We start from the raw sequence: 25,246 nt of genomic DNA on the forward strand, positions 1-25,246 counted from the left end.
AAACCAATACCTGACCACCTTGATGATTCATACACTTTGTGCTGAAGCCTACAAGAAAATTGAGGGTGCTAAACAGGAGTCACCTGAATTACCAATGGGTGCTCTGAGGTATGTAGGCACAACTCCCTGAGTAGTGCCTGCAAGGACAGTGCAAGAGGTGCTAACCCGGAGTACATGGCTGAAAAGCCGTGGAGGAACTCTAGCCATGGTAGAGCAGCCAGTTGAAGGAGGTCTCCCTGAAGGAATGCTGGTTCCCAGTGGAGTCACAGTCTTACCCACTGAAGCCCACATAAAGGTAACTATACTGATTGCTAATGAAACAAGTCATGACATTGTTGTGAAGCAAGGACAAAAGATAGCAGACCTTTTTGAGCCCGAATTGGTGGTAAGGCCTCAGTGTGGCACTCAGGCCCCAACGATAGATCCAGAGAGATTTGACTTCAGAGATTCACCACTGTCTGAGGAGCGGAAGACGTGGCTAAGGAAGAAGATTTGCAAGAGATCGAAGGTATTCTCGCAATATCAGTGGGATGTGGGATGTGCAAAAGGGGTGGAGCATAACATCAGACTGCATGATGCTCAACCTTTCCAGGAGAGATCTAGGAAAATAGCCCTTTCTGAGATAGAAGATGTCCAACAACATCTTAAAGAGCTGGCAGAGAATGGTGTCATTGCAGAATCCCGCAGCCCATATGCTCCACCCATTCTGGTGGTCCGTAAAAAGAATGAGAAACTTTGGATGTGTATTGACTATCGCACCCTAAACAGCTGTACCATGGTCAAACAGTGCACTACATCTCGGATTCAAGATGCTTTAGATTGCCTGCTGAGAAGCCAGTGCTTTTCAGTTTTAGACCTTCGAAGCGGATGTTATCAGATTCCTCTGGAAGAGGAAGATAAAGAGAAGACAGCCTTCATTCTGCCCATTAGAGTTCTACCAGTTCGAACACATGCCTCAGGGGATTTCTGGGGCACCAGCCACATTCCAGCATCTTATGGAGAAAATTGTGGGCAACATGAACTTACTGCAAGTCTTGGTTTATTTGGATGACCTGATCGTATTTGGAAGAACATTGGAGGAGCATGAAGAAAGACTTCTTAAGGTCCTCGACCAGTTGGAGGCCTATGGATTGAAGCTTTCTATTGACAAGTGCCAGTTCTGTAGAACATTGGTGAAGTATGTGGGTCACATTGTGTCCCAGGAAGGCGTGAGTACTGACCCGGATAAAATAGAGGCACTTGTCACATGGCCATGTCCCAACAATTACTGAGAGCTTAAAACCTTTCTAGGGTTTAGTGGATAATACCATAGATTTGTGAAGAATTATGATACCATTGTCAAGCCACTGAATGATCTCACTCACGGATACCCACTTGGCAAGAACAAGACAAAGACCGGGGTAAGTGGAGGCCCCCAAGGCTTCCAGAGCAGAAGCAGCATGCTTCTCTAGAGCCTTTTGGATCACAATGGGATGAGAGGTGTGAGAGAGCGTTTCAAGAGATAATTAAGTACCTAACTCATGCTCCAGTATTAGTGTTTGCTGACTCAAACAAACCCTTTATTTTATGTACTGATGCCAGTTTGGAAGTTTAGGGACAGTTTTATACCAAGAAGTGGACAGCAAACGTAGACCTGTGGCCTTTGCCAGCCGAGGATTGTCCGACAGCGAGACATGTTACCCCATCCACAAGCTGGAGTTCTTGGCCTGGAAGTGGGCCATCACTGAGAAGTGTCATGACTACCTGTATGGTGCTAAGTTCCAGGTATGGACAGACAACAATCCATTGACATATGTATTGACTAGTGCTAAGCTGGACGCTACTGGGCGGAGATGGGTGGCTGCCTTGGCCAGCTAAGAGCTCAGCACACAATACCGATCTGGGAGAAGCAACATTGATGCAGACGCATTGTCACAGTGCCCACAGCCATCAGAAATTGCTGAGATTCCTTTAGATGGAGTGAGAGCCATTTGCAATAGAAGTTACCTCAAGTCTGAGGCCCCTGTGAGTTGTATTGCTGAAACTCAGGGTTTACCACCTGAGAGTGTGCCATCAGCCTCTGTGAACTATATTGTGTTGGACCAATCTCCGTTGCCCAGGCTCAATGCTGTGGACTGGCAAAAAGCCCAGTTGTAAGATGGTGACATCTGTGACACCCTACTTGCAAAAAGAGAGGGACAAAACCCTATGACCATTGTTTCCTCCACTCCTGGAAGTAAACTACTGTTGAGGGAACAGACAGACTGATACAAGGTGTGCTGCACTGCGTCACAGTAGATCCATTGCAAAATTGACGAACACAACTGGTACTGCCGACAGAGTACAGAGCACTGGCCATGAGGGCTTTGCACGATGATTTTGGACATTTGGGTATGGAAAGAACCCTTGAGCTTATTTGCAATAGGTTCTATTGGCCCTGGATGGCCGAGGATGTATGCAGGAAATGTGAAACATGCGCGATGTGTTCAGCAGAAAACTCTGCCACTAGAGCAGCCTGTTTGCAGAACATCATGACCAGCAAACCCTTGGAACTGGTATGCATTGATTTCTTGTCTCTAGAACTGGATAGGAAGAATATTGGAAATATCTTAGCAGCGACTGACCACTGTACCCAGTACAATCAGGCCTACCCCACACGTGACCCGAAAGCCACCACTGTAGCACGAGTATTGTGGGAAAAGTACTTTTCAGTGTTTGGACTCCCAACTCGGATACACGCTGACCAGTGGCAAGACTTTGAGAGATGCCTCCTGGAGGAGGTGCTGAAGGTGGCAGGAATAAAAAAGTCCAGGACAACCCCTTACCTCCCACAAGGTGACCCTCAGCCAGAACAATTTAACCGAACTCCGTTGGATATGCTGGGGATGTTGTACGCAAAGCATAAGGCATCCTGGAGTCAACATGTTGCCTTTTTGGTGCATGCCTACAATGCGACAAAGAACAATGCTACTGGAGCCACCCCATATTTGCTGATGTTTGGACGAGAACCCAGACTACCCATAGACCTGTGCTTTGGGGTGTTAGAGGATGGAGAAAGCTATGAGACACACCTACTGTATGCTTCCTGACTAAGGAAAAAGCTGCAGGATGCCTACCATTTGGCTACAGAAGCTGCCTGCAAGAACATAGATCGTAACAGACATTGGTATGTTGCAAGAGTGCGCCTGCATGAGCTCCAACCTGGGGACAGAGTTCTGCTGTGGAATCTAGGTGTTGCTGACAAACACAAGATTGCTGATAGATGAAAGGCAACACCCTACCTCGTGGTGGAAAGACTTAGGGATCTGCTTGTCTACAAGATTAAACCTGAGGGTCGGTCAGGGCCAATGAAGACAGTACATAGAAATCTCCTACTGCACATGGGAGAATTGGTTGGTGCCCCTTCTGAGATGGACTACTACACAAGACTGGGGCAAAAAGAAAGTTCAATGCCACATCCACTACCCAGCACAGGCAGTGGGCACTGTGGAGCTAATCTACCCTTACCCAGCACCTTTGAGAGTGACTCTGAAGAGGACAAGGCCCCCATGGAGCACCTTAGAATGGGAACAAGACCCCAGATCCTATCAAGGGAACATGGGGAAAGTTCAACATCTTCAGCACTAAATCTCAAGGCAGAAGTGTTTAGGCCTGTGGCTGGAAACCCTCCTCCCACAACAAGACTAGCCTGGGATGATGAAATTGTCCTGCTTACAGACAGTCTAGAGGAGAACCAAGCATGTGTAGATACACCTCAATTAGCAGGTGGAGATGTTTTTGCCCAGGACATCCCTGTGTATGAGCAAGAGATACAAGGGCCTATGCCAGTACAAAGGGAATCTTTGGGAGGGCCCCTCTTGCTCCTGTCCTCAGAGGAGGCTCCCACAGCCCCTGTTATGCCCATGCTCAATAGGCGAGATAGAGTTATAAAGCCCATAAATAGACTAACTTACAAGGCACCAGGAGTGGTTGGGGAGAGTGTAAAACACCTGGTGCACAGACTTGTGGAAGCCATAGTGAGTTTTCTCAGACCCTTAGAAGGGAATTTACATGGATGGTGTAATCAGAAGTGTGATTTGCCAGGAAGACAAATTCTCGGCTGGGGGGAAGATATAAGGAATGTGCCAGCAGTAACTCAATGCTGCTGGAGGCTGGAGGAACATCTCTCCCAGAGATCATTTGCATGACAAAGCAAAGGGGTGCATATGTGATATCTTGCAAACAAAGCCTGATGAGATTTTGTCTATTGTAAACACGTTGTAAAATCACAGTTTATGCTAATACTCAGTATAAGAATTGTGAAATCTCACCCATGCTCCAAGTCGTTGTGGGGAACATGGCAGGTCATCATAACTGCTAAGACATGGATTACACAGGGCTCCCCTGGTTTAAAGCATTGTAAAGCAGAAAGGGTGGGGGTGGGGATATGGGTTAAGCCAGCTCACTGAGTGTCTTGGCCCTACCTAAGCCTTGCCTATATAGCTATAAGCCTGGTTTGACTAGCCCTCCCCACCTGTTAAAATATAGAGCTGGATACTAGTGTTTGTATCTTGTATGAGACTCTACTTTGGTAGATGCTGCGAGCTGAAATCACAGGGTAGCAGCTAAACCCATTAAGAGCTGAAATGACAGGGTTTTGCCTCAGGCCAAACCCACAGTGGCAGATGGACGGCATGGATGGCCAGTAGGAGGAGCAGCAGCAGATGGATGGTGCAACCGGCAGATGGCTGGTAGGAGCAAGCAGAATGCCAGACCAGTGCAAAGGTGGCATTGTCTTAGGTTCCATGAGGGAATGCATCAGTGTGAGGTGATAGTGCCTGCATGGACTGAACCAAGTTGTAAGTGGGACATTTGAATTGGGGGTGCGGAGAAAGTTGGGTGTGTGGATTGGCTGTTTACAGTACTGGACTGGTGAGCCTGAGAGGCCAAGGACATTGCTCAATGCATTTGAGCTGGGGCAGTTACTTGAGGATTGGTTATGAACTCTGGGTGTGGTAGTTTCCCAAGCTTATGCAAATTGACCTTTCTGCCTCTCTTATTAAAAAATTCTTTTCTACACTCAGACTCTGTGCTTGCGAGTGGGGAAGCATTGCCTCTGCAAGGTGCCCAGGCGTGTGTGAACTTCCCAGGCTACTGGGTGGGGGCTTGAGCTGGTTCTGTGTGAGATGGATGAAGAGGAACCCCTCAGTGTTGAACCTGGCCCTGGTTGCTGCCAACTCCTTCTGGCAGAAGGGTTGCCTGACTGAAGGGATCACTTCTGTAGGGGGATTTTAAAATGTGTTATAATGGGATAACCCAGTATGGAAATGAATATATCAGTGCAAATAAAAATTAGGTATCTGGAGCTGAGCTGATACTTACCCTATCCGTCAAGAAGAAACAATGCTATCACTTCTGCCTAGGAAATGTTGCTCACCATTTTGCTTGAAAAGTCAATTGAGGAAAGAGATAAATAAGACCACTATGAGAAAGAGAGTTGATCAGAAGGTGTGAGATCTGGACCATTGATTCAGACTTCAGCTCTTCTCTCCCTACATCCTCCGCCAGTTCCAGTTCAGCCTACCTCTTATCCCCTATTGAGTTTTGATCTCAACATTACTCTTCTCCTTATCAGGTAAATTTACGCACTACCAATCTGCTTTTCTTTTGTACGTGATACCAAATTTGTACAGTAAATAGAGTTAAATGTGTTTGAACTGTTGCAAAGTATCCATTAAACTGCCCTTGGAAAAATGATAATGAACTAGAGGAGTCTTGTGGATTTTTTCTGCTTTTAGAAATGGCATTTAGGTGTGTTAAGCCTGATAAGGTAGAAGATCCTGTTTGGCGGATACTCCACTTTGCCAGCTGTTGCAATTTCTGAAGTCCATGGGAATGAGGGAGGGCTATGCTCTTCTATATATAAAGCATCCAAGCTTGAAAAGGCAAGCCTCGAAGGTGGCAGCAGCAGCACTGCCCCTTTTGAGCAGGTAGGGGCGGAGAGCCCTGAAAAAGAAATTCTCCACTCGAGGCAAACATCATGCTTTTGGCACTAATACTCCTCATTTTCGGCAGTTTTCTACACTGCACAGGTAAGTCTAAGATCACTGGATAGACATGAAATTTCTTTTGATGGATGCTTTACTATATTTTATCCAAAGGAAAAAAGATAACATAGCAAAAACAAGGGGAGATTGCAGTGTGTGATGTTAGAAGATTCCATTATTACACTAACAGTAAATGGGATATAGACCTTTCTCTCTTTTCCCATTCTGGTGGAATTACAATCTTTTCAATTTATTCCTTCCCACCAGAAATTAACAATTTGCTGCTGCATACTTCACAAACCTGTGATTAAAAATACAACTCAGTTAAACTATTTTAAGTTATTTTTCCCTCCCTATTCCCTCTATTTGGAATTTCTGGTGACTGAGAATCTTGGTGGATCATTCCCTGCATGCTGCATAGTATGTGAATTATGCCATATCTCTCAAAGCACAGAACCATCACTGACCAGTAGTAAAATGTATACTGTTTGCAAGCTGCAAATGGTCTCTTCACGGCAGCAGTCTCATGTGCAATGCTCAAATTGATACTAATAGGAGATCCGCACATGTACCCTCTGAAGCACTGTGCCTGTGAAGAACACTGAATAAGGTGTTAAATATGTGTTAGACAAAGGATATATTTTTTCTTTATTAAACCCATTATTTAAAAAAAGAACTTCCATGCTTGAAATGTGGGTGATTGTTCAAATCTATAAAATGTTACAATGAAATATATCAGGGTTCTTATCTACTTCTGTATATGAAACTAAAAGGTTTATGTTTCATTAAGGGGTCTCCCCTTTCATCTCCTTCTGGCCCAACCCTTTTGGATGTCATAGATTATTTATTTATTTGTTTAATTTATTTTAGGTTGACAAGTACACGTTTAATCTGTAATATACCTCTTTTCCCCTCAACTGCTTCCACTGGGTTATTTGAAGGCCTTCTTTACTTTGTGACTAATTTGTGTGTTGTTTTAGACTGTGGTTTCCTTTTTTTTTTTCATCTATTTGTTCTATGTCTGCTTCATAATTATCACTTATTACAATTGCTCTTAAGGCTGCCAAAAATGTTTCAAGCACATGGTCCAAGCTGCTAACATGCATAATTTATTTAGCCTAGTTTGAACAAAGCTAAATTTATTTCTTCTGTATTGTGTTTACCACACTCAATGGCCCATATAATACTAGTTCAGTAACAGTACATATTATTCTTAAACCAGAGATTTGTACTGTAACTGGAAAAAGAAAAATATAAACAATTAAAACCTTATGTAAACGCCATGTGCCAATTTCTGATCTCAGTTGTACAAGTATAAATCCCACAATAACTCCATTGACATTGCATCTAACAAAGCAAGTCTTTAGCCACAAAAGCTTATGCTCCAAAATATCTGTTAGTCTATAAGGTGCCACAGGACTTTTTGGTGTTTTTATTGACTTCATTAGCACCATTTAACCAAGATGAGAATATGGCTTCTGAAGCCTATATCTAATTGAGGGCCTATATTCTAAATTACTAATCAACATGGCATCAGGTGTGAGATTTGGGTTCTGTAATATGTCATCATCAAAACAGGCTACAAGTGCAGTTATTAAACGTAAAACTGGCTATAAAAGTTACACAGTGGAGTTCCATATTTGCTCAGTGTCACTGCCATCCAGACCAAACATGTCCAATTTTGAAGACGAAAGACGATTTGTCTAATTGACATTCCTGCCTAATCACACTAGAATTTGAAAAATGAAGCTGTGTATTTTCATTACCTAACCACCAGTAATAAAGATTCTGTTATCAGAACCTAAATGCTAGTTTAGTGATGATACAGAGCCCTTATCACCGTCACTGTTTTACCGATCGAACCTTTCTAGTCCAGCACTCTCAGGACCTGACTAGTGCTGGTTGAGACAATTTGCCAGACCACAGGTGATCAATATTATCTAGCACATTACCAACACTTCCACTGCTTGCTGGGCTCTTAGAAGATATTTAAGGGCAAATTGCAGCTATGTAACAGCACAGAACACTGAGAGCCAAGACCCGTGGCTGTAAACAAACTTTACGGGACCACAGAAAATAGGACACACCCAGGATCCGACTAACATGATGCCGGATTATAGAGGTTGACAGATGAGAGAGTTCTGGATTAGAGAGGTTCAACCTGTAGCAGCCAAAAGCTATTAACTATTTAGTTATTTGAGGTAATAGTTTCAATGTAGGTCCTAGTGGTCATGACCTACAGTAGATATCTTTGTTGACAGACACTGTAGAGGACGACAGAATGAATAAATACGAAGGCTGAATATTTTTACTTCTAAAAAAAAGCCTTCAGAATGAAAGTTTGAGGAACACTGCTGGGATAGTGCAGTTGTATATCTAATATAGAGGACTCAAGTCACTTGCAAGGATTATCTGGGTATATCTCAATCTATTTCCTGCCACTGTACAGGCCTCAGGCACTGATGTACCTCAGCCCCTTTCTGTTGCCTGGCCATGGCATACAATTGTTTAGTTTTCTGTGGCCTGCCGTACTTTCATTTAAATCTGCCTTTTTAGGCTTGACGTTGCATGGGGTAGGAATGGGGAGATGGCTGAGGAAGGGGAGCAAGATGCTGTTTGATGGATATGCAGGAGTTCTGACTAGATGGTTAGGTAACCCATTCTGGGCTGAAATCCTCTGCTTTTATGTCTATGGCTCAAGGCCCATCAAATATAGAAGCTTTCAGGAATACTAAGTGCACATTTTTAAAAAAGCAAGATTAAGTGGTAAGTTCACTAAGAAAACTTGTAGCAAACCAGAGGCCAGGTTCTTCTTCCACAGTTCCAGTGGTTCTGCTGTGCTTAGAGGAGTAAAACTTATCTTTGCTTGTGAAGCACGTAGGTAGATTCAGACACAAAGGGAACAGAAATGTGGAGAAAGATGTCGAGTGCCATTTTTGCATATTTTGCCTGTAATCACATCATCTGTAAATGTTAACCCACATATTCAACCACTAAATTGTGAATTTACTGTTGAACCCTGCTCCAGGCACTTAGCTTCCCTGGATATGTGTAACCTGCCACTGGTGGTGTGTAAGGGGGTCACTGCAGCATATATAATTATACCAGAGCTATCTAGCCACCCCACCCCAGAGTGTGGGTAGGTACTTAGCCAGCTAGTCTATGCCATGGTCAATGCCACCATGGCTACACTGCCATTCACAGTTTGGATGCTGCAGGCACACACATACCCTGTCTACAATGTAGGCCTCAGGGCTTGTCTGCACCAGCTTTCTGTTAACAGCAAGCTGGGATGTGAGCATACCTCACACCAGCCTGGCATACTCTAAGTGCTTGCATGAATACCGCTGATCTAATTTTCTCTGAAACATGACTAGAGCAAAGCACACTAATGTGTGTCAGCAGGATCTCCAGAGACAGCTGGTCTATGACAAACTAGTGTGGGATATCAAAACAAAAAAGCAGTCAAGTAGCACTTTAAAGACTAACAAAATAATTTATTAGGTGATGAGCTTTCGTGGGACAGACCCACTTCTTCAGACCATAGCCAGACCAGAACAGACTCAACATTTAAGGCACAGAGAACCAAAAACAGTAATCAAAGTTGACAAATCAGAAAAAAATTATCAAGGTGAGCAAATCAGAGAGCAGAGGGGTGGGGTTGGGAGTCAAGAATTAGATTAAGCCAAGTGTGCCAAAGAGCCCCTATAATGTCCCAGAAAATTTGCATCCCAGTTCAAACCACGTGTGAATGTGTCAAATTTGAATGTGAAAAAGAGTTCAGCAGCTTCTCTTTCTAAAGCAGGCTGAAAATTCTTCTTCAATAATATGCAAACTCTTAAGTCATTGACAGAATGGCCCACTCCATTAAAATGTAGACTAATTTGTTTGTGGATCAGGAATGTTTTGATGTCTGTTTTGTGCCCATTAACTCTTCGTCTAAGAGAGTTTGAAGTCTGTCCAGTATACAAAGCATCTGGTCATTGTTGGCACATGATGGCATATATGATGTTAGCTGAGGAACATGAGAATGCGCCCATGGTTCTGTGAATAACCTGGTTAGGTCCAGTGGTGGTATCGCCAGAATAAATATGTGGACAAAGCTGGCAGCGGGCTTTGTTGCAAGGAAAAGTCCCAGGTCTGGTATTCCTGCAGTATAGACTGTGGCTATTGGTTAGAATCCTCATAAGGTGCTACTTGACAGCTTTTTTGTTTTGATAGTATATAGACTAGCACGGCTCCCTCTCTGTTACTAGTGTGGGGTAGATTCACATCCCAGCTTGCTATGAACTAAATGTCTCACTAGACCACATACAAAGAGCAGAGAGCATCTCAGCCACCCTCTGACTCCACTCCCATTGCTGACTGTTTCATCCCACTCAGCCATACACCAGAGGGTGCAGCGTGTACGAAATGGGTAGCTGTCTAAACAAACAATGAGCCCTTCAGTGGCCCCTGCAGAACGGCAGTAGACACATTTAGTGTATGCACGCCTTGTGTGTTACTTACCTTTAGCAAACCTTTGGCTTGCTTCTTCTCATTATGCATGTTGTGTAAAATTCAAAAGGAGTTCATTACAAGCTGTGTATGCATTGACACAAGCACAGTGTTTTGAATGTGAGATAGATGTGCACAGTAAATCAAAGGACAGGATGGAGCTTTTAAAAGTTGATCCTGCTTTTCTGTTTTGTCTTGTGATGATAGCTTAGCTATACCTTTTGTTTTCACAGGGCTTGAAGGGAGTTATATATCCCATCAATTTCTCCACAGACAGAAGGATCATCTGAAAAGAGGTAAATACTTTGAGTGTTATGACACAGTAAAGCTGAGGTTGTTCCCAATAAATTCCAGTGAGGAGAGGGCCCCATTGTACACAGAACTAAACAAAACACACAGTAAGAAAATCAGTGCATGGAGGAGCTCCTGCAAAGTGCTACCTTTATGAATTCTGAATGAAGGGTTTGCCTACAAAGAAATAGTAGCTCATAGGGTCCCAGAGCCAAGCTGCCCAGCCAAGCCTAAACATCTACAGAGTGATTTTTTTTCAGCCCCAGAACCTGAGCCCCATGAGCCCAAGACAAATGACTCAGGCCAGAAGTGGATTTTTTATCCTCGTGTATACATAGCTGTAGAGTGAGGGAGCAGCGCACATGCCTAAAGGCAGACAGACACAAGCGCTTACTGCTTCAGGAGTCTTTACAATAAAAATCTAGGCACCAAGTGAGTTTAGGTACTTACAATTTAGGCAGCAGTTGAAGGAATTCTTGCGGGTAGCAGGGATGCTTCAAACTGGGCTTGGTTGCCATGGCAGCTGGTGACATTTGTGACAGATGAAGCACATATCACAGGGTTGCATAAATATCAATGTTAGTCCTCCTCTTTGCTGGCTGGGGTTGGGGGGGGTCAATTCAGCCCACCAGTGCTTCATCCTCCCCAGTGCACCTTGTGCCTGTAAGGATCCTGTGAGATACCCTGCTCCCTCACTCCCCAGCCAGGAGTGCAGGAGTCATCCCTGTCCAGGAACCATTCAGGAGCAGGATGGCCTCCCCAACAGCCCGGTGCTCATCCTCTTTTTTGCAGTCCTGATAAAGTCTCTTCTCTGCTAGGCCAGGGGAATTCCAGTTTCCCCTGCACCTTGTGCCCTGGTGCCTTGAGCCCTTCTGTCATGCAAGAGAGTTCCCTCCCACTATGTCGTGTCAGTGTCAGGAAAGAATCTCCTGTAGCTAGGCTGTCAGAATAGACCTTAACTGTTACAGTCTTGCTGCCAGCCTCATTAAGCTATGTATCAATTGACTCCTAAGCTTGGTGAGTTGCCATGGCAATAAGGTGGCTTCCTGAGCCACTCTTATCAATACCACAGTTTGCATCTCACCCATAGCACTACTTTTTCTGGCAACGCATTTTACTACAGAGCCTGAAAGAGTGAATAATGTGAGAGAGAGAAATCAAATCCCTAGCACATCCTGTGTACTTACGGTATATTATATGTAATGTTTAACACTCCTTACAAATCTGTACTTACGGGGGGCTGACAGGCCAGATGTGGCGGGGGTTGAATTCACCCTCCCCAACCTCGGGCAGAAGGGGCAGGGCAGCCAGCTCTCAATGCCAGCTGGCCCATGGCACTGCCTATCCCCCCAGCCCTCAGAACCACATGAAGCACTTGCAGTGGTTGTCCAGCAGCAATTTAAAGGGGTGCAGGGCTCCATCCACTGCTGCTGCTGCCCCAGTAGCAGCAGCAGTGGTGGTCAGAGCCATGAGACCCTTTGAATCATCAGGCACCATGGCAACTACCCCATTCGCCCCTCCCCTTGTCAGCAGATCTGTGTTTATGTCAGGGGTGGGCAATAATTTTAACAAAGGAGACATTCCATGAATTTTGGTACTGGTTGTGGGCCGGCTCTGGGCCTCCTGGAAGGGATGGGACCTTGGGCAGAAGGGTTAGGGCTGGGAGCTACAGAGGGAGACACAAAGTGTGTATGAAAAAGAAATACGTTGTGCGTGAAAAACAGACTGAGATAGATTGAGTGTGCACTACAGTATGTATGTGACAATGCCTGTGTGTGGCACAGCCTGGGTATGTGTGACGTTGACACATAATGTGCTGGCTGCTGCTGAGTAAGTTTCTGAAAGAAGCCACCTTCTGGCTCTTTAAGGGAGTGAGTCACTTACCATGCATGCTTCAGACTGGAGCAGCTCCACTGTGTCTCTCCCTCACCCTGATCCCTGCTCTGCAGAGATGGGATACAGGGGGATGCCCTGATTTCAGCGCTTCCCTCTGCCCCCCACACCCTCCCCCTCTGCAAAGGTAGCTGGAGAAACCTAGGAGCAGCTCAGCTGCAGATGAAACAAGGTTGGGGGAGGGGCTGCTGAACACAGACTGCTGGCTCTTAAGTATTCACACTCTGCTAAGCAGCTGGGTGGGCCAGAGAGGAAATGCTTGGCAAGCTGGATCCAGACCCTAGGGCTGAGTTCACCCTCCCCTTGCTATATACAAAAAGTGCAGATTTTGGAAATTAGAGTCTGAATTCTTTGACTGAATTCTTTAGTTAGGATCTTCTTTTGCTTGATCATGGTGATGAGTTGCCTACATCACTTTGGGATCTAGCTCTTAGTGCTTGACTTGTTCAAAGTGCTTTACTATTATTAGCTAATTAATACACTTGAAGTATTATTAATATACTGGAGATCACTAAAAGTCAGCATTTGTTCTCTATCAGTGATTGTGGTAACTTCTCGTCCGAGTGTATGACGATACCACATTTCTAAACGTGTCCGGGACAGTGAAAGTTTTGTTTTTAGTGGCCTTCCCTGACAACTTGGCTTCTGTCCATCAAAGTCATTCTGTAAACTGAAGCAATGACAACATAGAGCTAAGAGACACTAGACAGCTATACAGCCAGTCTTTGCCTACAAAAGCTTATGCTCCAAAATGTCTGTTAGTCTATAAGTGCCACAAGACTTGTTGTTGTTCTATACAGCTGAAGTTGCTGAGAAGGGTCCAGACTCTGGAGCAGAACTGCACATGTAACAGATTTTTCAGTCTGTTGTCAATAAAAATTGTTTCAGATAGAACTGAACGCAGGGTTTTAAAAAATATTTGGTGAAACAAAAAGTTGTCATAATGTCACTTTGGATTGAACAGTTTTCCAAGCCTTTTCATCGGTTTTGATTGGGTTTTAAATACAGTTATAGGAAATTTTTAAGAAAATAATTTTGAACTGAAAAATCAAAAAAATTGGTTTCAAGAATGTTTAAACAAAATGTTTATTTTGTTGAATTTTTTCAGGGATGCTTTAATGAAAATAATTCAGTGAAACTAAAGTGAATTCACAAAACATTCTGGTGCTGTTGACTGCATTTTTCTGAAGAAGAAAGAAGTGTGTGAAAATTTCCCCTTGCTGTATTTCTGAGCACTTGTAGTTTTAAAAAAAGCCTGTCGTTTACAAAGATTAAATAAATATTGCTCACCATGTCAGTTCTTGTATTTGGAATAAATCATCTCACTTATTCTACCTATTTAAAATTCTTCCTGGAAAAAATACAGAGTTCTGTTTTCTTCACTTTCTATGTCAAACTATGTGTAATTAACAAGCTGCTACATTCTCCCCAGAACTGATGGATTATAAGATTCCTGGCTCTAGCTGGTAAAGAATGTTAGTGTGAAAGGCATTACATAAATGTTAGATTTTTTTATGCTAAGATGGTTCTTAACTATTCCTATTTGTTCTCCTTCAGGCAGCAATGCAAATGATTGGCCTGACTTAAGTGAGTATTTCCTCAGTCGCAAGTAGGTAAAAGCTAGAATACAGTTTCCCAAACTGGGGGACATGCCCCCCTGAGGGAACATGAAGAAATTCCAGGGGGGGGCAAGGTGACCCAGCCACCCCCCGTATTTCTCCCCCCACCCCAAAAAAGAGTCGGCCTTTGCTTCTGCCATTTCACATGGGCAAACTGGCTCAGCCACTATAAAAAACACAACCAGCAAAGGCCCATTTGGAGCTAGCTGCCTACTGCAAAGGTGAGCAAGTGTGGGTGTGGAAGAAGAGGAGGGTGGGGTTAGATGGGGGGCTGGCGGTGCCTGGCTTTGGGAGAGGGGAGGGGCTCCAAAGGGTGGCCCTGGCAGCACGGGACTCAGGCATCTGGCCAGCTTGAGCTGCACCAGGCACCCACAGTGTGCGGCCTGTGCCGTTAGCCTGGATGGTCCATAGTCGGTCTCCTAGGATTTCCCAACTTATGAAGAAAATGCAGCAGCATCTTTCACAGTAAATTAATTTGTTTCTGCTGTTTCTGATGTTAAATTACATTTTTATTAAATTTTGGGGACAAGAAAAACTATTTGTGCTTAGTTTTAATTTTAAATAACATTTTTATATCAAGATTTTGCTTATTTTAAATTACAAATTGAATTTTTTGTTAAAAGGGGGGTTGGATGATAGTAAAGAAGAGGTGTGGGGGCGTGAGGGTTTCTCAAAAATCAACACGGGGGTGTTATGCCGAAAAGTTTGGGAACTACTGAGCTAGAATAAAAGAGCCCTGAAGTGAGCAAAATTCCCTGTGAAGCAGAGATTAAGGAGGAATAATTCTCCTTGGCCACCCCTTTCTCTGCTTGTGATTTAGAGTTGCCAACATGCCTGGTTTTGTCTGGAGGCTACAACAGCTAATCCATGAGATTTTAGGTTGCTAAAAGACCAGTAGTGCAGTGGGGCTAAGGCAGGTTCCCTGCAGCCCCATGGTAGGAGTGTCAGGGTGTCTTCATTAATTCCCCCCACCTCCCCCGCAAGTACCAGCTCTGTAAGAGTGATTTCTGCAGGTGAGGACAGCACACAGATCTCCCTGCTACCTCCCTCCTACACTGGGCCTGCTGAGATGTGGTGGCTAGTTCTGGTAGCAGCACAGGGCCAAGGCAGACAGGTCTTGGTGCTGGAACTATTTTATTGGGGTTCTGATCTGTGCCTTCCTAAATTTATTTGTGATCCCAGGGTTGCCAAGTCTCCCAGACTGGATGGACCATATGCCATTGCCACAAATGGCATCCATTGGCCTAGTCTGGGACAGTTGGCAACCTAGCCATGGCTGAAGGTGGCTGCAGAGGTTTGGGTGGCAAGAGCACCCTAAATGGCAGCAGAGCCTCCAGGGCCAGTGGCCTGGACTCTGGAGACAGCAAGCTGCAGAGCCCCTAAGGACAGCAGGATATAGGGAGGTGAAGGCCCCACACCTCTACTTCCCACACCTATACAGAGAGGGAAACTGTCTTAGACATGCTGCACTGCTGACTTGGGGAGCAGCCTGAGGTAAGCATCATCTGACACCCTCTCCTGGGCTCCAAGCTCCCTGTCCCTGAAAAGAGTCCCTATCTCCTACATCCAAACTCCCTTCCAAAGCCCACAACTCAAATTCCTGCCACAGCCCTGAAACTCCCAGAACCCAAACCCTCTGCCCTGGCCCTGAGCCCCCTCCAAGAGCCTGCAGTCCAAACCCCCTCCTATGCCCTAACCTCCTGCCCCAGCACCCAAACTTCCTCTGAGAGCTTGCACCCTGCATCACCTACTGCATCCCAACCCCTTGCCATAGCCCAGCAAAAGTGAATGAGGGGTGGGGAGAGCAACCAGTGAAGGAGGGGGAATGGAGTAAGCAGGGTGGAGCATTGGGTGAGGGTTTGCTTTGCTTAAACAGTTGGCAACCCAATCATGATTTGCTACAATAATTATGAAAATCTTGTTCTTGCCAACAGACAAAATGAAAGAATGTCTGCTAACATGACTCAGAAAATTTTGCACTCAATATACTGATTATATGCTTCAGCATTCCCATTTCTTACTTACCAACACTTGAACTTGCACTGGAACACTTTACTCCTACCTTTCACAGCATTCCTATGTTTATAGCACACAGCGCTTATGGCATTTTTACCTCTATTTGTCCCTTTAAGACCTATTTGGTAGAAAATCGACAAGATGCAAACAAGCAAGCCCCACTAGCAATTAAAAAGCTGAGTATTGTATTAATGGTAAAATACGCAAGGTTTGGCTGGAAGGATCAGTGGTAATGTTTAACAAAGTTCTATTTTCAAGATGACAGAAGTGAAGGGTCCTGGAGTGAAGAAGATGTGGCTATGTGGCATTCAGGTAATAGTTTCTTTTACATTTGCTGCATAAGAAAGGAATTAGGGGATGACCATTGTATGCTTTGGAGCTAATTAAAAACAAAATTAAAATGTCATGGAAAATTCCAATAGTTTGCAGTTCTTTCCACTCTGCAGGTTTGAAATAGCATGGATGATTCAGATTAAGGTGATTTAAATGATAATGTTTTCAAAAATATTTAATTTAAATGCAACTTTCGATTAAAATGTATAACGAATGCTTTTTAAAGCAAACCGCCCCCCCAAACTATTGAAAAGTAAGGTTCTGAACCTGCTAACACTTTCTCAAGTTAACTCACAGGCATCACTGATACCAGTGGAACTATCCATGCACTTATGTACTTCTAAATGTTTTTTGGCATCACCAGCTCAAACTAACTTTTTTACTGAAAAGTTCTCTTAGTTCAGGGGTGGGAAATAATGTTTGATGCGGGAGGGAGGAGGGGCACTCCAAGAATTTGGTAAGTGGTCTAAGGCCACACTCTTCTGTGATATTAATGGAGAAGGTGCAGGCTCCAGGATGGAATTTGGATGCAGAAGAGAGCACAGTGTAAGAAATTGGGGTGGAGGAGAGATGTGGAGTCTGGGAGAGAGTTTGGGTGAAGGTGGCAGTTGTGATCTGGAACATTGGATTTGGACACAGGAGGATGTGGAGAATTTGGGGAAGCGTATGGGTGCTGAATATACACTGAGTTTCTCTGAGAAATTTTTTTAAACTCCAAGATTTTCTTGCTATTAGAGCAGCGTGGTAACATTTGGAATGACTGTCAGTCTTGTCAAACTTGACACAAGATAACAAATACATTTTCTCTTCTATTTTGTAGACAAAGGCTCATGTTCTACGTGGGGTGCAGGGCATTTCTCCACCTTTGATAATTATTTATATGACTTCTCTGGCAAGTGCAACTATATCTTCGCTACCGTATGCAATGATGTTACCCCAGACTTCAACATCCAGTTCCGCCGTGGGATGAACAAAAATATTGAAAGAATCATCATTGAGATGGGAGCTGTCATCATCGTAGTTGAAAAGAACACCATTGTATTCAAGGGTGTTGGGTAAGCTACAGGGGTGTTTTGAATCACAGCGGAAAGACAAGGAGCTCTATGAGATGCCCTGGATAGGTCTGCGATGGTGTTGCACAGAACGCTCAGTCTCTTCATTTCACTTATCTATTTCATACCCAAAAACTGCCTACCTAGACACCAACTTTTTCTCCTTCTACCAAAGCAGATTATAACAGCCAAATATATGTAAATTAAACATAGACTATACAGTAGGGTCTCAACATCTGTGAGGGTTCAGTGTTGCAAACCCTCACAAAATGTTGAATTTTGAAAATATGGGGAAGCTGCAGCTGCCAGTGCTCCCCGCCTGCAGCCCCGGCTGCAGGTGCTCCTGCCCAGAGGCCCAGTGAGGCAACAGCTACTGGCACTCCCCACCTGGAGCCCCGGCTGCTGGCACTCCCCGGGTGGGGCCCCAGGGAAGCTGCAGCCACCAGCGCTCTCTGCCCTGGACCCCCAGGCTCATGAATAATTAAATTTGCGAACCTGAAGTTCTCAAATGTGGGAACTTCACTGTACTTATGCAAAACGCTCAACATAAAGCCAAAAAGCAGGTAAAATGTCTCATCTCACAACAATTCCCAAATTAAAGTGACATTGACCTAAACACCAGCGTGGTCTTCAGTGAGTCTTGTTTTAGTTTCAAATTTCCCTGAGCCAGCTCACAAAATTAGGTGAAATTTAGAGTTTAAGTTTTGCTGTGAGGTCATTTTAACTTGATCTTCAGTGACTGTGAACACAAACTTTTCAGTGTTGCTCTTCAGCTGGGGAGTGGAAAACGGGGGGGACATCTGTTGCTGGAAACATCCTACTTGCCATGGCTTCCTGTTCTCATTATTCTTAGAACTACCACAAGGCAGCACAATCAGGGGAACAGATTTCTGGAAAACTTTGGGAAATGTGTCTTTCAGATGTTGAAATACCCAGAATGAAGCTTCAGGAATGTTCATGAATTAGGCAACTCTGAGTTTTTGCCTGTGGATAAATGCAGAGAAGGGATATGGATGGCTGCAGAAATTCTGAATTTTGCTATATTCATTTATGTATGTACAACTATCATCAGCAGAAAAAGAAGACTTTACCTCCAGCTGGACACTCTTTTTCAATGAATAGTAAATTCACTTTCTATAAATAAATCCTCAATTTTTCCAGTACTTGAGTATCCCATCTTCCAGGCTGGAATTCTAATCACCTGGGTATTGATTCATGCTGTCTTTCTAGCCCAAGGACTAATTATTTATCCATATAGGAGCAGCTTCAACCATAGAGCCCCACCCATAGCCCAGGGGTTAGAGCACTCTCTTGTAATAGATGAGACCAAGTTTAGATACCTTCTCACCATCAGGCAGAAGGCAGAATTCAACTTTTATCTCCCACGAGTGCCCTAACCCTAAAGCTTACCAGAAAAATGGTACAAGTACCAGCACTTTCAGCTGTTATGTGATTCTAGCTGTTTTAAAAACACCCAGGTTGTGTCTACACTTACTAAAAACTTCAAAATGGCCATGCTAGTGGCCAAATTGAAGAATACTAATGAGGCACTGAAATGCATATTCAGCGCCTCATTAGCACGCCACCGAACTGCCACTTTTCGCTCACCCATGGCTCATCAACAACGGGGTCCTTTTCGAAAGGACCCCACCGACATTGAAATCCCCTTATTCCTATCAGCTGATAGAGGAAAAGGACCCCCATGTAGACGAGCCACGGGCAAACAACACGCAGCCAGCAGCATGCTAATGAGGTGTTGAATATGCATTTCAGCGCCTCATGAGTATTCTTCGACTGGCTGTTAGCATGACCATTTTGAAGTTTTTAGTAAGTGTAGATGTAGCCCCAGAAACAAAATGTGTCAGGTCAAACAAAACATTGCATGGGACACAAAATGGGCTGCTTTGATTTGCCAACATTTTTTATTTAAATTTTCAAATTCAGTTAGCCTCAAATCACTTATTTCAATTCTTTGGAACTGACAGCAAACAAAAAAAAATTCATTCATCCAGCTGTTCTAGGAACTATACCTCAATTTGGTTATATATAAACAGCTGATTGTCTTGCATTCAGTAGCATTTTTCAAATATCCTGTAATGTCTCAGCTATGAAGGAACAAACACTCTTTCTTAATCTGCTGCCCAACACCATGTGGTACACAGATAGGTATGCAGAATCTCAGTTCAAAACAGTGGCTGCCCAGAAGTATCTGATATTAGCATACACATATTTACATAATAGGATTAATCTTTTTCTGTTCCTCATAACAGAATCATCAAGTTGCCATACGCCAACAATGGAATCCAAATTGCACCTTTTGGACGCACCGTCCGCCTGGTGACCAAGCTGATGGAGATGGAGCTGATAGTTGTCTGGAACAATGATGACTATCTCATGGTGAGTAAAATCTTGTCACAAAGTAAAGGAGAAACTTTTGCTGGAGCAGTAAAGACTCGCTATCCCAGAGTGGGTATTTTTATATGAATTTATTGGGGGATTTTTGTACAGAGATAGTAAATATGTCCTTTAAAGTCCTCAAATGTATAGAATAATAGCTCACAAGCCACCAAGAGTGTGAGCACAATAGGCATTTACTCATGTTTTAATGGATGTAAGTATAGGGGATAGTTATTTCACATAAAAATACATAAAACACAATTTTCTTCTCTCTGGCTACAATGCAGCTTATTCACAGATGCTATCATTACTATTAGGTACTTCACTGAATTTCCAGAGAGATAGAGTGAGTCATGCTGGAGATCTAGATATAGAAATAAATTACTTGGGACTAAGCTGAAGACCACTTTTCTACTGAGAGGATGATCCAGATGCTTGTCTTTAAGGAACGTCGTACAGTATATGATAAGCAGCAATTTAGCCTAGACTCAAGGCTGAACTCAAAAGGACTCCATGCAGCACGATCTCATACACTTCTTTGCAGGAAATTCAACCCCATTTCTCTTCTCATCTACATGGGTGTAAATTGGAAGCAACTTGAACTCAGGGAAATAAATAGAGTGACACAGGAGTAAAACTGAAACAAATAAAAGGAGAATAAAGTGCTCCATTTTTCAAAACTCCTGTTTCCCTAGCACTCAAAGCAGTGAATATTATGGTGGTACAGTTTAGAGAATGCAGGGAGAAAAGTAAACCAAATGTCATGGACAAGGACAAAAACTTAAAAAGTCTCCAAACTCCTGTATGAATAGATCTGTGGGGTGATGTCCATTTCCTCTTACTATTTCTCCACCGGTTAGAAAAGACAGAAGAGGAAATGATGCTCTGAAGCCCTAAGGCATGGTTACAGCAGAAATATTATGCACCTAACCCTGGTCTGCAGCAGAAAACCTGTTCCACACAGTTTGCAATGCCTGTTTAAGAGAAGCTCAACAGCATAGCAGCAACAAGTGCTAGCAGGTCAGGATTAAGATGTATTGATAGTGCTGAATGGTAAAAACCAGCACATGGCCTCCATACATCTTGCCCTCTTACAGTTAACATAAGCCCTCACTTGAAAGAGTACCAAAGATACCACCTCCTTAAAAGATGTCAAACAGATATATGAAAAGTATAGATAAACTGTAGAAATCTGGGTTTGTTCCAATACAGATGTGAATTCCAGACTCACATTTCTTATCACCATGTATTGAGAATAGAAAAAGAATATCTCACTGGGAAAATGAGTATATCACTTTCACTTCTCTTCCCTAAAGTTACCAAAATTAACAGAGAAGATTTACTTTACCTGGGTCTCTTAACGAAGATTAGCTGCAGAGAGACCTTGACCCACAGACATCTGTTAATTATTGTATTTCTTTGATTTTATATTAGGTTATGGTTGAGAGAAAATATATGAGGAAAACATGTGGAATGTGTGGGAATTTTGATGGAAAGGAACTAAATGAGTTTGTGAGTGAAGGTAAGATCAAAGGCCAGGACAAACGCAAGATGCAAACCACACCAGACCAATGGTCAGATTTAACAGCCAGACTCCTGTGCCCAGATTATCCATGCTGTCTCTGAAGTCAATAGAATCTCCACAAAATTCATCCACAGGCCTATCAACCATCCAGAGTAGGGCCAATTTCTATTTGTATTAATGTAGCATCTGGGGTCCCAAAATCAGTTATCAACCCACATTGTGCTAAGCAATGTAGAGACATGGAAAAAACAGTAAGAGGCCTGACTCAGGAAATCTATACAATCTAGGTTTATGACAAGACATGACATGTGGATGAAACAGCTGAAGTGTGAAGAATGTGGTAACAGTAGAACAAACATGTTTTTGTACAACATTCTTAATTCACCACTTGGCAAGCCTTTATCCGATGCAGTTTGCTGTACACATCATAGAAATGAGTTTTAAGGAGGGAAATGAGGGGCAATAAGATAGCTTTAAAGAGTGATTAATTTGCCCCACCTGTGGGGAACAACATAAAATAAGTTTATTTCTTCCACAGACACCTTCACACTTTCAGTAAAACGTGGCATTGTTGGCAAGAAAAAGGCAACAGTAGGCATTTAGTGAGCTAATAAATCTGATAGGTATTATATGACAGTGAAGGGCCTTAAAAAGTTTTTGTTATAGAATCTTGTGTTTAACATGCTGGAAAAAGCAGAGCTAGTGGAGGGAGTCAAAGAGAGGGACTTAGCGCAATGAGCCAATAGATGGTTCTAGAAGCAACATTTTGAATGGACTTCTGGGGGAAGAAAGGCATAGCTGTAGTTATCAGTGCTTGGGAGGGAAGAAGTAGTCAAGATGTGAGTTTTGGTGATGTGGAGAACATGGGAGGGAGAAAAGGCCAGATATTAGATATATTACATAGAAAAAATCTTCAAGAAATAGGCACCTCTTTGGTTTAAGAGTGAACTTAGTCAAAGATATAGCCAGATTTCAGACAGGAATGATGGGACAAAGGTGTTGTTGTCCACATTGACAAAGAAAGGGAGGAGAAGGGAGCACTTAGAGGGGCACTGAATATTAGGTTTGGCCCAGTTGAATTTAAACTTAAGAGATGCACATCCATAAGGAGTCATCCAAAAATACACTGAACTTTGGATTTGAACAAAGGAAGAGACGTAGAGAAGTAGATTTGTGAATCATATAGGCTATGTCTACACTAGCCCCAAACTTCGAAATGGCCATTTCGAAGTTTACTAATGAAGCTCCGAAATACATATTCAGCGCCTCATTAGCATGCGGGTGCCCACAACACTTTGAAATTGAAGCTGCTCACTGCTGCGCAGCTCGTTCAGATGGGGCTCCTTTTCGAAAGGACCCCGCCTACTTTGAAGTCCCCTTATTCCTATCTGCTCATAGGAATAAGGGGACTTAGAAGTAGGCAGGGTCCTTTCGAAAAGGAGCCCCGTCTGAATGAGCCGCGCGGTGGCGAGCCGTGTCAATTTCGAAGTGCCGCAGCCACCCGCATGCTAATGAGGCGCTGAATATGTATTTCGGCACTTCATTAGTAAACTTCAAAATGGCCATTTCGAAGTTTGGGGCTAGTGTAGACAGCGCCATAGTTACTTCTTAGGTGGTCGCACAGGAACTTGACTAAAGCCATTTGATATCACCCAATGCCTTTCAGGAGGCATAACTGCAGAAGTTGGCACATACATTCCTTTTGCCACCAGGCTGAGGTCTGCTTTCAGGGCGTGCACGTAATAGCCTCAAAAATGACTGTTATAAATCATGAAACTTTACTTTTTCTCCAATCCATACCAGGAATCATGTCTTCCATTAAGTACCCATACACTTACTTTCAGTGTTGGTAGGCTGGTATGGCCTTATTATGAATTACGTTCTATTATTTTTAGCACCATATTTTACTACACAGTTACTCTCTAGCACATTCCACAGTGAGAGAACAGAATATGAGTTTTTCTGCAAGGCAGGATGGAACAAGACCATTAGCAAATCTAACTAGACTTTTTCTGATCTACTGTGTACCACTACATGCAGGTAAATTGCTGGATGCATACCAATTTGCTGCTTTACAAAAAATTGATGACCCAGCAGAGATCTGCCCATCTCAGGAGATGGCACTTCCCCACATTCCTCACAAAAAATATGTAAGTATCATTTTTCTGGTCTCTGCTACAGCATAAACCTGAACAGAAAGTAGATGAACTGGGAGTCATGAGGTCAGAGATGGTAGCTGATATGACAGTGGTTAACATCACCAAAATAGTGTACACAAATGAAGAAAAGAGGCTCTTTGCAACAGTATGCATGTTTTATACAGTCCAGAAATACTACCAGGTGTGGATTTATACAGCCCACAGATGGAAACATACAAACTTAGCACACTGCTTTCTAAAAGTTCACAAAGGACCTTATACTCACCCAGTTGATATCAGTTGTACTGATCTTTTTTAGACCAGTATGACTTCCCATGAAGTATGACTGAAACTCAAAGAAATTCAGTGTGAAATAATCACTTTATCAGGGAGCAGAATCTCACATGGTGTCTGTCATCATTAAGTGAAATTACACCAGAGGATGAATGAGTACCTGCAAGCATGGAAGCACAGAAGCCATTGTGGATGATGGAGGCAGAGCTGGAGGACATAGGAGTCAGTTGAGAGGTGTAAGATCTCTGCAGAAGTCCAGGGATCTGCAGAACCCTCAGCTGTTCTGTGTGGAATCAACCCATTCTTTTCCCTAATGTGGGTCCCACTATGTCATTTCATCAGGAGAATTCAAGACGTTTCCTATTTCTGACACTGACTTTCCTGTCTAGAATATTTCCTGGAGTCTAGTTAATACAACATATTTAAAAAGCAAACACCTATTTCTGTCTTCTAAATAGTGACACAGGTTACAGTTAAGGTTGCTCAATTTGGAATAATATTAACTGTGTCAGAATATGCACTTATATTGCTGCTACTAAAAGTTCTTATTTTAGTGAATATAGGCACTATGTCAATAGAGTGTGCTAAAAGGATGATTTTTCTCTTGAAATGACCAGCATGACACTTTTCCCTCCTGTGATGAGGCATACATGGATGTCAGAATAGTGCACCCTTTATGCTGAAAACTGTTTTGACAATAAGTGCATTTCTTCCAAGTGGAGCATAGTTCATCTACAAGTCTCCTCCATTTCATTTTGTCTTGAGACAAAACCTCAAGCTGATCCCAGGAGTACTCCAGTTGTTGTCCTTCAGTCTCAGTAGATCTTCTCCACATTGTCCAAGGTCTTCCTCTTTTGCATTTTCCTTGTGGGTTCCATGTGAGTGCTTGACGGACTATGTTGGATGATGGTTTTCTGAGAGTATAGCCTAGCCATCTCCACTTTGTTCTCTTGATTTGAATGGCATGTGGTTCTTGTTCTGCTCTGATCCAAAGCTCCTCATTTGTGACAAAGTCTTGCCATTTGATGCAAAGGATGTGCCTCAGGCATCTGTTTATGAATGTCTGTAGCTTGAAAACTTTTTAGTACACAAGGTCTCACATCCATACAAGAGCACACTCTTCACATTTGTGTTGAAGATCCACAGTTTTGTCTTTGCAGATAATATTTGTGAACTCCATATGGGA

The 25,246-nt window shown here is 43.3% G+C and overlaps 1 protein-coding gene across 1 annotated transcript in view; it reads left to right on the forward strand.

Moving 5' to 3' along the window:
• The first annotated feature begins 205 nt into the window (after nt 1-205).
• The window catches only part of MUC6 (mucin 6, oligomeric mucus/gel-forming), a 66,864-nt gene continuing 41,823 nt past the window's right edge, over nt 206-25,246 (forward strand). The window contains exons 1-5 of the mRNA XM_074998550.1: nt 206-1,031; nt 17,475-17,709; nt 19,977-20,103; nt 21,538-21,625; nt 23,669-23,778. Coding sequence (XP_074854651.1) covers nt 206-1,031; nt 17,475-17,709; nt 19,977-20,103; nt 21,538-21,625; nt 23,669-23,778 — 1,386 coding nt within the window. The remainder of the gene's footprint in view (nt 1,032-17,474; nt 17,710-19,976; nt 20,104-21,537; nt 21,626-23,668; nt 23,779-25,246) is intronic.

Source organism: Carettochelys insculpta, chromosome 6 (assembly GCF_033958435.1).
Source record: "Carettochelys insculpta isolate YL-2023 chromosome 6, ASM3395843v1, whole genome shotgun sequence".
NCBI lineage: Eukaryota > Metazoa > Chordata > Testudines > Carettochelyidae > Carettochelys > Carettochelys insculpta.